Source organism: Cavia porcellus, unplaced genomic scaffold (assembly GCF_034190915.1).
Source record: "Cavia porcellus strain 051 isolate PalLab524CR breed Dunkin Hartley unplaced genomic scaffold, mCavPor4.1 scaffold_17, whole genome shotgun sequence".
In the NCBI taxonomy this organism is placed as follows: domain Eukaryota; kingdom Metazoa; phylum Chordata; class Mammalia; order Rodentia; family Caviidae; genus Cavia; species Cavia porcellus.
Window position 1 is genome coordinate 74037316 of NW_026947500.1, and position 12316 is coordinate 74049631.

The window sequence follows — 12316 nt, forward strand, 5'->3', positions numbered from 1 at the left end:
GAGGTGCAGGCCACCCTGCTGAGGGCGCCCTTGGGATGCAGTGCTCACACCAGTTCCAGACTGCAGCTCCAGGCTCGAAGGGCACTCCTGGCCACTCGCACGCCCCCTGCCCCACTGCCAAGCCCAGGGAAGGGGCCAGGCTGGCCACCACCCTGCTGTCCCCCCACCTGCCAGGCTTGGGGCTCCTGGACCCCTCTCATGACTGCCTACCCTGTGCCACAAGAGGCCCTGGGGTGTCACCTTGTCCTCAGAAGGTCCCTGTAGCCCTGAAACAAGGCTGACACCTCCCATCCCTTGCCAGGCAAGGGCCCAGTGGGCCTCAGTGACACCCTGGGAACACAGTGGGCTTGGCACAGGGACAAAGCCCTGGCTGGGATGGGCTCCAGCAGGCACAGAGGCCCCACGCCACACCTGCCCTGCCGGCTGGGACCCCAGGCACCCTCAGCCCTGCTGCAGCCAGTCCTGATGGCTCAGGGCAGTGACTACACCCCAGTTTCCCCTGCACCCCCCCCCATCCTCGGGGCTAAGACACAGGGAGACACTGGAGCACCCCTTCCCCTCAGCTGAGACTCCCAGCACCCCCGTCTCTGGGTCCAGCTTTACCTGCACCTACCCCCGACAAGTGGGAGCAGCTCCCCCGCCCCATGCCCTGTACCCCAGGTCCCCCAGGAGGGGCCTGCTTGTATCTTCTGCCTGATTTACTGTAGACATGGGATGCAGGCAGAGCTCCTCTGGAGTGTCACTCAGCCAGGGACCCTCAGGCTTTGGGTAGAGGGGTGGATAATCACCCCGGAAGACCCTGGTTAACATGGTCAAGATTCAAGGGGCTCCTCCCAGGCACAGTGACACATGCCTATAATTTCAGCCAGGGAGGCTGAGGCTGAGGCAGGAGGATCCTAAGTTTGATAATAAGCTGAGGGGCCAGGAGTATAGCTCAGTGGCACATCATCTGACTGGCAAGTTCAAGGTCATGAGTTAGATTCCTGGTATCAAAAAATTTAAAAAAATCCAAAAAAATTAAAACTCGTCAACTTAACAATTTACTAAGACCCTCAGGGGGAAAAAAGCCATCCCTGCTGTGGAATACTACTCAGCCAGGAAAACGAGCAAGGTTGTGTCACCACAGTGTGATGGATTTTGAGGACTCAGTGCTCAGTGAGACACGCCACACATAGGGAACACAGCGTGGGCTCCATGGATAGGAAACGTGCAGGACCGGGAGTGGACTTGGAGCCGCGAGGCTGGGGAGCAGAGGAGCGGGGCTTCCTTCTGGTGTGATAAAGATGGCCTAGCACTGATAGGGTGACTGCTTTGACTTTTTAAATTGTTTTATTGCAGGACCAGAGGGAAGTCAGGGCTGCCCATGCTGGCTGCCCACACACCCCTGGCCCGCACCACCCTGACAGTGGTGATGGCTGCACGGGTCTTGAGTGTCCTGCCCTGGCCAGGCACCAAGGTGCACACCTGCAATTGCAGCAGGGCCGGGGAGGCTGAGGCAGGAGGATCCCAAATTGGAGCACAGTCTCAGCAATTTAGCAAGACCAAGTCTCAAAAAAGGGCTGGCACTGTAGCTCAGTGGGAAGCGACAGTCTGGGTCCAGTCTCAGCTCTAAAAAGGAAGGGGGAGGAAGGGAAAAAGGACCCAGACCGTGGGAAAGTAAAAAGGGAAGGGGAGGAGAGAAAAGACAGAACAGCCTGGGAGCGGCCCCCAGGTGCCTGCCCCAAGCCAGCCAGCCTGGGTTCTGGAAGGAAAAGAAAAACCACTCACCACCACCGTGGCTACGACATCGGGGTAATTTTGAACCAAAAAAAGCAAGGGGGAGCCAGGTGTGGTGGCGCACGCCTGTCATCCCAGCACTCGGGAGGCTGAGGCAGGAGGATCATCGCGAGTTCGAAACCAGCCTGGGCTACAAAGCGAGCTCAAGGCCAGCCTGAACTGCACAGTAAGACCCCATCTCAAAAAAAAAAAAAAAAGTGTTGGGGGGAGCCAGGTGTGTGGTACACACCTGTAATTCTAGGATTTGCGAGGCTGAGGCAGGAGGACCTCCATGGGGCCTGAGGACAACCTGGGTTGGGAGTTCAAGGGCAGCCTTGACCCTATCACAAAAGATAAAAAGGTAATTTTTTATGTAAATGAGTCATTTACCCATGAACACAAGATATCGGGACAGAAAATCTGGGCTGGTGGCTAGTGGCACAGTTTGGAGGGAGGTGGAGCCCCCAGGAGGCCAAACGGAAGAGCAGCCCGGGTGCCCAGCAAGGGTGCCAGGGGGCCTTCGGGAAGGGGCGCGGCTATTCCCAGCGCAGGGGCCTCGGCTTTTGGGTCCAGTTCCGGTGGACGCAGTGGCAGGGACGCAGACTGATCTAGGCTGGATGCTGGAGGGGAGGGGCCTTCAGTCATCCCCAAGCCTCCTGGCCCAGGGGAAAGGCATGAGAAAGAATTCCAGATGCACTGGCCATGGTGGCTCATGGCTAGACCCAGGCACTCCAGGAGCCAGAGGCAGGAGGACCACAAGTTCAAGCCCGGCCTGGGCAACTTAGCAGTTCAGCGATACCCTGTCTCCGAATAAAAAGGGCCTGGACGAAGCTCAGTGTGAAGACGCTGAGTTTAATCCCCAGTACTGAAAAGAAGAAAATAAAAAGACCCAAGAGGCAAATGAGGCTGGATGTCCCTTGGGAGGCAATGTCAGGAAGGACATTTTGGGATGGGCCGGGCCCTGGGCAGAGAAACCAACCCAGGGACATATGAGGACCTTGTGACCATTACTCCTGGGGAGTCAGCTTGACTGGGGGTAAGAAACCCCTAGCAGAAATTGGCCGGCTGGGCATGGTGGCTCACCCCTGTCATCCCAGCACTCGGGAGGCTGAGGCAGGAGGACTGTTGGGAGTTTGAGAGCAGCCTGGGCTACACAGTGAGCTCAAGACCAGCCTGAAATGCATAGTGTCCCTGAACCTCTGTCTGGGGCTGGTTCCCTTCTCTGTTTCCGGGCTGCCCTATACTGAACCCTCTAACCTCTACCACACCCCTGGAGCTACCAACTATGGACTCAGTCCCCCAAGAACCAGGAGCCACACGGAAGTCTTATCCAATAAGCTGTCTAGATGCGACATCCCAGCCCGCAGAGAACTGGCCCGATATCACCTGGGCGGGACTCCTGGCAGTAATGGACAGCCCAGCTGTGGCTGACAGGCCAGAGGGAACGGAGGCTGGGGCTCCAGCAGGCCTGAGTCTGGCAGAGTAGATGGTAAGGGAATGCCACCGCCTCTGCGGCCCAACCTGAGCTGGTCTGAGTTTGCTCAGCCAGCCAGGGTGGGGTACGCCCTGCTCCATACCTGCAAAGGGCTCTGCGGGGGTAGTGGTACCCAGAGCTGCTGGGGCAAGTGGCTCTGGGGTGGACCCCAGGTCCCTTCCTGTGCACCCCAGAAGAGGGTAGGAAGCTGCCCACCCCAAGAAGCTTCACCCTGAAGCTGCACTGGGTTCTAGGTACACGGAGACCCCCCCAGCTCCCAAGTATGGGCTCAGGGGAAGAAGCCCTCACTGTACTTGTTTCTGGTACCCGGAATTCTAGTACTCAGGACCTTGTGCTTACCAGGCAAACGCTTGTGCCGCTGAGCTACATCCCCAAGCCCTGGACCCTGTTCGGGGTTTTGTTTTTTGTTTTTTGTTTTTTTTGTCTTTTTCGTTTTTATCGGTACCAGGGATCGAACCCACGACTGCCTGCTTGCAAGGCAGGCGCTTATGCCTCTGAGCTAAATCCCCAGCCCCATCGGTTGTTTTTTGAGACAAGGCCTTGTTCTGTCATTAACCTGTGGCAACCCTTCTGCCTCAGCCTCCTGAGTGTTGGGTTGACAGATGTGCCCACCATGCTCTGCTTGGGGGACCTCATTTTAAAGTCCAGCAAAATCACATTATCCGAGCAGAGGGACTCCAGGCCCAGTGCGCTCACAGAAGGGGGGTCCCTGGTGTAGGAAGGCCAGGGCAGGGTGGGGGACCCCAAACTCGGAGAGGGAGTCCCTGACACAGGAAGGCAGGGTCAGAGTGGAGACAGGGGCTGGCCTGGGCATCCCCAGGTCCGAGGAGCCTGAAGGGGGGAGGCCCCGGAGGCAAGGGCTGGGGGAGCGGGCACGATCGCGAGGGTGCTTGGGCCTGCAGGACTTTGGGGTCAGACTCCCTCTCCCACCCGCCTCAGGCCCTACTTTGAAGTTGGATGGGGGTTCCGCCATCAGGCTCTTTAATTGTCGCCAGGTGTCCCCGCCCCTCGCTATACTCACTGGCGCTGGGGTCCCTGGCAGCAAGGAATGGGGGAGGGGCTAACCTCGGAAGCCCCGCGCCATCGCGGTCGCTGTTCGCACAGAGGAACCGCGAGTCCAGGGCGCGAAAAGGGGCCTCCTCCGCCGGAGGATGTAGGGACACGTTCAGGGGCGCTCGGGCAGGGGGTCCCTAGGTCCCAGGGCGCACACACTGGGGATAGAGAGTCCCAATCCCAGCCTCCACGCAGCAGCCACTCGCGCCGCTCTCGCACGTGCAAATGCGCCGGGTCCGCGCCCACGGCGGGGTGGGGAGTGGCCACGTGACCCAGGCCCCGCCCCGGGCCGCCCCGCGCCTGCGCACTGCGGGCGCCCATTGTTGGCGGCGCTGACGTCGCGGGGCGGGGCCGGGGCGGGGCCGGCGGCCCGGGAGGCAGGCGGGCGGCAGGGCGGCGGGAGGGCACGAGCGTCCCGCGCCGCCGCCGCCCCCTCGGCCACCAGGAGTCGCCGCAGCCGCGGAGCAGCAGAGTAGCGGCCGCCCCCGGCCCGCCCGGCCCGAGCAGCCCCGCGCCGCCCCCGCCTGCCCCGCCCCGCCGCTGGATGCCGGCGGCCGGCGGCCGAGCTCGCAGAGGCGGAGGGCGGCGCGGGCCCGAGCGCTAGCGCCGGCCATGCCCGGCTCCCCCGGCCGCTCCGATGGCGGCGGCGGGGGCGCGGGCGGCGAGTCGGGGGCGGCGGCGGCGGCCACCGGCGGAGACCCTGCCACGCGCGCCCTGGGCCCGGGCGCCGAGGAGGCCGCGCCCCGGCCGTCGCCCGAGCCCGACGACGCGACCGCCGCGCTGCGCCTGGCGCTGGATCAGCTGTCGGCGCTCGGGCTCGGGCGCGCGGGGGCCCCGGGCCCCGACGGCCCGGACGGCGGGGAGCCTGAGCCCACGCCCCCCGACGGGCCCGAGGCGCCGCCGCAGCGCGTGGAGCCGGACGGGAGCCCCCCCGCGCCCCCGGCGCCGCCCGCGCCCGACGTGTTCGCCGGCTTCGCGCCGCACCCCGCCGCCCTGGGCGCCCCGGCGCTTCTCGCCGAGCCGCTGAGCGTGATCGGCAGCCGCAAGAAGAGCGTGAACATGACCGAGTGCGTGCCGGTGCCCAGCTCCGAGCACGTCGCCGAGATCGTGGGGCGCCAGGGTGAGTGGCCGCCGTCGGGGAGGGCGGGGCGCGCGCTCCGGGCCCCTCGCACCCCGCGACTGGGGCGCCCGGGCTGCCCCCGGTGCTAGCCGCGGCGGGACTCCGCGCGCGGGACCCCGGCCACGCCTCGCGTGGGCCCGGTTAGGCGGCCGCCTTTGTCCGGCCGCGGGAGAAAGTTGCGCGCCGCCCGCGCTCCGCCCCGCGAGCGCCGCCCGCCGTCGCCTTTGTCTGCGCCGAGGCTCCGGTTGTCCGGGTCCCCGTGGGGTTAGCGAGGACGCCCCAGAGAGGGAGCTGAACCTGGGGCACTGGCTGGGCGGCGGGCGCTCCACCCCCACAACAGGCATGGGCGGGGCGAGCTCAAGTTCGGGGGTGGCTTCGGGAGGGCGTCTGCGGGCTGAGGATCGAAGTCTGGGTTCGGGGAACACAAAGAGGGCGGGCGACAGTGCGCTGGTTCGTGGTCCCCATGGGTGGGGGGCACCCCGTGCCGTGCCCCAGCCAGGGGTCTGGGGCTGGTGGAAGCGATCCCTGCCGAAGCTGCTTTGGGGCGCACCCCTTGTCTCTCCATGACAACCGGCCCCAGGCTGACCCGGGGCGCGGGGGTCCCCGGCAGCGGCATTGTCAGAGTAGCCCCCGTGGCCCGCCCCATTGTTCTCTTTGTTAGAGAGCCAGGCTGAGATTCGTAGGGTGACATCAGGCTGGCCGATGCTCATTGGCCCTGGAGCTGCTGGGCGGGCGAGTGGGTGGTGGGCAATGCCCATCCCAGCACACACCCACCGCCCCGTTCACCCTGCAGCTCGCCCCGCGAGCCCCAACTTTCTTCTGCCCTCACCCCCGCCCCTCCCTGCCCCATCTCCGCTGACCACCTGTGATCTACAGGGCTCTAAAACTTGGGGTGGAGCCCGGGCAGGGCGGGAGGTGGAGCTGCAGAGACTCGGCTGGGGGAGGGGACCGGTCTCTGGACCCTCAGGAGCCTCGGAAGGAAGTACGTGGGGTATTGGAACCACCGCAAGGTCGCCTGTCACCCTGGAGGCAGGCAGGGATGCAGGTCTCACTGACACCCAGCTCCAGGTGGGTGGGGCAGTTGGCCAGCCCAGCCCTTGCTCTGCCAGTCCCTCATTTGTCCACGCAGGGGTCACAGGGAAGGCTGGCATCCTGCTGGCCTGGGAATGCACCCTGAGCAGCTGAAGTTGGCCCTCTTGACCCTGGTTCAGACAGCTCTCTCCCTCCACCACCCTCTTGCCGGCTTTCGGTTGGGTCCCCACCAGAGTGAAGCACAGGACAGCGGGCTGGGGGGCTGTGTACTGAAGCCGTGGGACCAGAGGCGCAGACCAAAGCTTGGGGTCTTTTCCCCAAAGTCCCCAGACCCAGGCTGTGGGTAGAAGAGTGGGTGGAGAGTGGGTTCCTTGGTTCCCTGAGTCCTGAGACCTGCAGCCCCCTGAGGTAGTGACAGGGGTCAGGGTGAGGGCCTGTGGCCTCCACTGAGTGTGGTCCCCTGGGTGTGTCTTTGCCACCACTTGGTTGGGTGACCAGCTGGAGTCTCCCAGGCCCCAGTGGCGCCATGATCCTGAGCAAGTGGCAGCCACTCTGAGGTGTGACAGCGTTTCCCTCTGGGTTGTTTTGAGGACACTCAAGATGCTGGCTTCAACCCCGGCTCCATGCATGGTACAGGGTGTTTGCTCCCGGGAGGGTAGGGGACATGCAGTTGTTCCCTCCCCCTCCAGCTGTGCACCCTAGCCCTGCTGCCGCCTTTCCTGTTCCTGGAGCCAGGAGTTCACCGGGGCCGCTTTCCCTTACACCCGTGGTTCTCCACCCAAGCGGCCTGGGGTGCTGCAGCCCCCATGAGTGCTCTCAAGCCAGGGAGGCCCATAGGTGCTGTGGCTGGGAACCTTCGCCCCTTCACCCTCTTGCTGGGTGTTTGGATTTTGGCTCAAGTGATGGAGCCGTGGCCAGTGCTCACTACCGCGTCTGTGTCTAGGTCTTTACTTTTTTGTTTGCTTCTTTGTTTTGGTTTTGATTTTTTGAGACAGGGTCTTGTGGCGTCATCCAGGTTGGCCTTGAGCTTTCCCCCATTCCCCAGCCCTCCTTCCCCTCATTGCCACCTCCAGGGGGTCCTAGGAGCTCAAAGGGTGACCTTGAGCTCCTTCCTCAGTTTATTTTATATTATTATTTGCCTTTTTTTGAGACAGGGTCTCGCTATGCAGTCCAGGCTGGCCTTGAGCTCCCTTTGTAGCCCAGGCTGGTCTCGAACTCCTGGTGATCCTCCTGCCTCAGCCTCCTGAGTGCTGGGATCACAGTGTGCACCATTCACTCTTGCCTATCTGGCAGGGCTGTTGCAGACTCACTTATGGAGCCCTGGTTACGTGGGCCAGGTGTCATCCTGGGACCCTAGACCCAGAAGTCCAAGCTGGGCTGACTTGGGGCTCACAGCTCAGCCCCCTCCCCAGTGCCCCCACCCCCCTTTGTCACCTCATTCAATTCAGGGGGTGGGAGGATCCCATGTCAGGACACCCCACCCTGGCAGCTTCTGCTGGCTGCTGGGCAGGTCATGGAGTGAGTGCTGGGGGGTTGGGTAACAGATGTCAGCTCCATCCAACACTGGAACCTCAAAACTGGGGAGGACTAGGGATATGGCGGGAACAGCCAGCTCCCCGAGAGGGCAGGAAGGTGCCACCTTGCTAAGACATGGGAGACTGTCAACCCAGCCCTGCTCAGAGCCCTCATTGAGAGGGTTCCTGGGGTGTCTGCCCTGCCTCTGTCGCCTACTGACCCTGTGCTGAGCCCTTGGGAGCATCCCGTCTTCCTGGTCCATGCTCCGTGACCTCTCCTCTGTCAAAAGTGCTGGTCAGTGAAGCTGGCTGTGGTGGTGCACATCTGTAATCCCAGCACTCTGGGAGGCTGAGGCAGGAGGATGAAAATTTTGAGCCCAACATGGGGAACTCAGCAACTTGGTGAGATCTTGTCTCAAAATGAAAAATAAACAAAAGAGCTGGGGTGTGGCTCTGGAGGCCCTGGGTTCTGGCGCCACTACTGCAGGGAAAATGCCCCTGCTGCTCTGTTTTCTGCCTCTGGAGACACCTGCGACATGTCAGCCTCTCACCCACTCTGCCCCGTGGGCGCAGAGCCCAGGTGCCGTTGGTGTTCGGTCCTCGGTCCCGAGGCCACGTGGATTCCTGGCGCAGCTCTGCCTGGGGATTGGGGACCAGGGTGGGCAGAGGCATGGGGCCCTTCCTACAGATCTGGCATCTTTGAGGGTCCCTGGCTCTGTCAGTCTGTCTGTCTGTCTTCTCCCACCCCACTTGGTGGTAGTGTGGGCTGAATCCAGGGTGCTCCTACATTTTCAGTCCTCTTTTAATTTTTTCTTTTATTTTATTATTTAATTTTTTACTTGATGGAGTCTGGCTAAATTGTCCAGGCTGGGCTCAAACTTCTGATCCTCCTGCCTCTGCCTCCCAGAGCACAGGAATGACAGTCCTGGGCCACCACACCAGCTAGATGGCCCCATTTGTGTGTCCTCACCCTGAGGAGTGGGGAAGCCACCCCGGGCGCCTGTCTTACCCGGGCACTGGTGGCATTCAAGAGGGCGCCGGCGCCTGTCTGACTTTCCCAAGACCTCAGCATTTACTCCTGTCACATCCGAGTCACTGCCTGCTTGGAACCCGGGGAGTCGGGGACCACATCCATGTCCTCTGACCGTAGTGGTCACGTCCTGAAGTTCCAGCTGGATGTGAATTGTGGGGCACCCACCCAGGGGCCCCGAGGCTTTGCTGTTCCTTGGGGTCCGGACAGTAAACTGAGACTCCGGGTAGGAGGAGAAGCAGCTGGGGTCTCTGGGCTGGGGGGCCCACTGGCCTGCAGCGGTCGTCCTGTCCCGGGCAGGGGGTCAGCGTGTCCCCCACCTTCCCCCCACAGGCTGCAAGATCAAAGCCCTGCGCGCCAAGACCAACACCTACATCAAGACGCCGGTGCGCGGGGAGGAGCCCGTGTTCATCGTGACGGGCCGCAAGGAGGACGTGGAGATGGCCAAGCGCGAGATCCTGTCCGCGGCCGAGCACTTTTCCCTTATCCGGGCCTCGCGGGGCAAGGCCGGGGGGCTGCCGGGCTCGGCCCCAGGCCCACCTAACCTGCCAGGCCAGACCACCATCCAGGTGCGCGTGCCCTACCGCGTGGTGGGGCTGGTGGTGGGGCCCAAGGGCGCCACCATCAAGCGCATCCAGCAGCGGACACACACGTACATCGTGACACCCGGGCGTGACAAGGAGCCCGTGTTCGCGGTGACCGGGATGCCCGAGAACGTGGACCGGGCGCGCGAGGAAATCGAGGCGCACATCACCCTGCGCACCGGCGCCTTCGCCGACTCGGGCCCCGACAGCGACTTCCACGCCAACGGCACCGACGTCTGCCTGGACCTGCTGGGCGCGGCCGCCGGACTCTGGGCCAAGGCCCCGCACCCGGGGCGCCGGCCACCCACCGCCTCGGCCGGTGCCAGCCTCCGCGGGGACAGCGCCCTGGGCGCCCCTGACTTCTTCGCCAGCAGCCGCGCCGGGCCCCCAGGGCCGGACCCGGGCCCCGCCAGCCCCTACGGCAGCACCGGCAACGGGGCCTTCACGTTTGGCGGGGACAGCACGGGGACACCGGCACCCGAGGACTGCGACTTCGGCTTCGACTTCCTGGCCCTGGACCTCTCCGTGCCCACCGCGGCCACCATCTGGGCGCCGTTCGAGCGCGCGGCGCCCCCGCTGCCCACCTTCGGCGGCGCGGTCAATGGGACTCCGGGGACGGCCGCGGGCGCCGCGCGCCGGGGCAGCGGGACGGCCACCCCGCGCCACTCGCCCACGCTGCCCGAGCCCGGCCCGGGCCCCGGCCTGGGCCTGGAGCTGCCCCTGGCCCGCAGGGCCGCCCCGGACCCGGCGGGCGCGCTGCCCTGGCGGCCCCCGCACGGCGCGCTGCCGCCCTTCCCCAGCGGCGCCGGCTTCCCCGCCGCCCCCGCGCTGGACACCGGCGCCCCCGACGGCACCCGCAAGGCCCCGGCCGCGGCCACCGCCTCCGCCTCCGCCTCCGCGCCCGCGGCCCCCGGGCCGCCCGCCGCCCTGGCGCGCGAGTGCGTGGTCTGCGCCGACGGCGAGGCCATGGCCGCGCTGGTGCCCTGCGGCCACAACCTCTTCTGCATGGACTGCGCCGTGCGCATCTGCGGCCGCAGCCAGCCCGAGTGCCCCGCCTGCCGCACGCCGGCCACGCAGGCCATCCATATCTTTTCCTAAGGCGGGGGGCGGGGGGGCAGCGGGCTGCGGGGTCACCGGGCCACCCGGGCCAGCAGAGTCGCAAAGGCTTTAACTCCGCAGCCAGGCGTGGGTATGGCCAGCCAGGAGCCGGGCGGCGACACCTGCGTTCCCGACCCATGACAGTGTTGAGCGAACAGATGACCGAGAGAGGGGGTCTCCTGCACTTTGTACTTGGGGCACCCCCGCCCCAGGGCGACCTGCAAAACGAGTAAAAAACAGAAAAAAAGTTTTTACAACTTTCCTGTCTTCCCTTTGTATGTGGCGGTTTTAGGTTTGGCAGTGTGTTCCTGGGGTCCCCAACGACCCGGACGGGCAAGTTTGGAAAGAGGATGGCATTTTTAACTTTTTTGGGGTTCACGGTTCTCGTTTTGTACACAGCCACCCGGCAGTCGCCACTGGGGGCGGGGGCGGGGTCATGGTCTCCGGCTCATTTTCTCCCTAATTATGGGGTCCCCCCCTCATTGTTTGGGTTCTTTTTTTAAGAAAATTTTTTTAAACCAGTTTTTTTTTTTTTTTTTTTTTTGGTTTTGTTTTTTTAAAAACATTTACTTTTTACCTCTTGTGTATATGTAGGGAATTTATAGGGAAATGTGTACTTTATGGAATAAATTTTAAGAACTAAAATATATTTTATTTTAAATAAAAGTAACGGACCTTTAATCTTCCACAGCTAAATTACTGATTATATATTTGCTGAGCTGATTTAAGGGTTAAAAAAATTGTATCAAGAGTTTTATTTTTTGACTTCAAAGCCTTCTTAATAAAGTCTTTTTACTACACGACAGCCCTCGGTGTCCCTGTGGGGTGGGGTGGGTGGCACTGGCTCGTTCCAGAGGAGGGGCCAGGGATGAGGGGTGCAGTGAGCACCCCGTTTTTCCCGGGGCCTGGGTACCCCTCACCCCAGTGGGCGTCCATCCCTAGGACAGCTGTGGCTCCCACAGTGGGAATGGAGGCCAGTTGTCCCAGGAGGAGTCTGCCCAGGCTCATGGTAGGTGTCACAGCCACTCCACTGCAGATGGGGAAACTGAGGCCTGGGACCCCCCCCCCTTCCAGATCGTCCCAAGGACAAGCCACAGCTCTACAGAGCCAGAGCTGCTAATCCCTGGGCGGGGGTGGGGGAAGATTCCAGGGTGGACACTGGCCCTCAGCCGCTGCTGCTGATTGCAAAGGACCAGGAGGACCAGGCCAGCCCGTGGGACAGGGCGTCTGGTGGCTCTAGGGGCTGGGCAGGCACCCACAGCCTGTGGAGAGGTCTGGGGAGCTGCCGAGGGCGGACCGGACACCACGCCACAGGAAGGACAAGTAGCCCGGGGCTGGAACCCAGCGCTGCCGGGGCCCTGGCCTGGCTCCATCTCCATCCAGGCTGGAGCTCTGGGGCACTTGGGGCTGCAGGGGTCAAATGGTGTCACCTGGAAGCCTGTAACTGGCCTAGGCCTTGAGCCTTGGGGATGATGTGGGGCTTACTGTGCGTCCGAGGACACTGGTGCTGGAGCCCACACCCTGCTCCAACTTGGAATTTGTAGCCTCTGTGTCCTGGGGAGTCCCCGGGAGGCAACCAGGGCTGGGCGCTATCAGCGAGAGACCCTGGATCCACCTGTGCCTGAAGGAGGATCT

The 12316-nt window shown here is 63.2% G+C and overlaps 1 protein-coding gene across 1 annotated transcript; it reads left to right on the forward strand.

The window, feature by feature from the left end:
- Positions 1-4661: 4661 nt before the first annotated feature.
- On the forward strand, positions 4662-11481 carry Mex3d (mex-3 RNA binding family member D). The gene is made up of 2 exons (XM_063228969.1): positions 4662-5423; positions 9333-11481. Exons 1-2 carry the CDS (start codon positions 4916-4918, stop codon positions 10679-10681), a joined length of 1857 nt encoding a protein of 618 aa, XP_063085039.1. The 5' UTR covers positions 4662-4915; the 3' UTR covers positions 10682-11481.
- Positions 11482-12316: the final 835 nt, after the last annotated feature.

Bases quoted from the DNA above. Each gene is read 5' to 3' on its own strand.
- Mex3d (XM_063228969.1), top strand. From the start codon at position 4,916: ATGCCCGGCTCCCCCGGCCGCTCCGATGGCGGCGGCGGGGGCGCGGGC. The intron at 5,424-9,332 runs GTGAGTGGCCGC...TTCCCCCCACAG, and splicing joins CGAGATCGTGGGGCGCCAGG to GCTGCAAGATCAAAGCCCTG.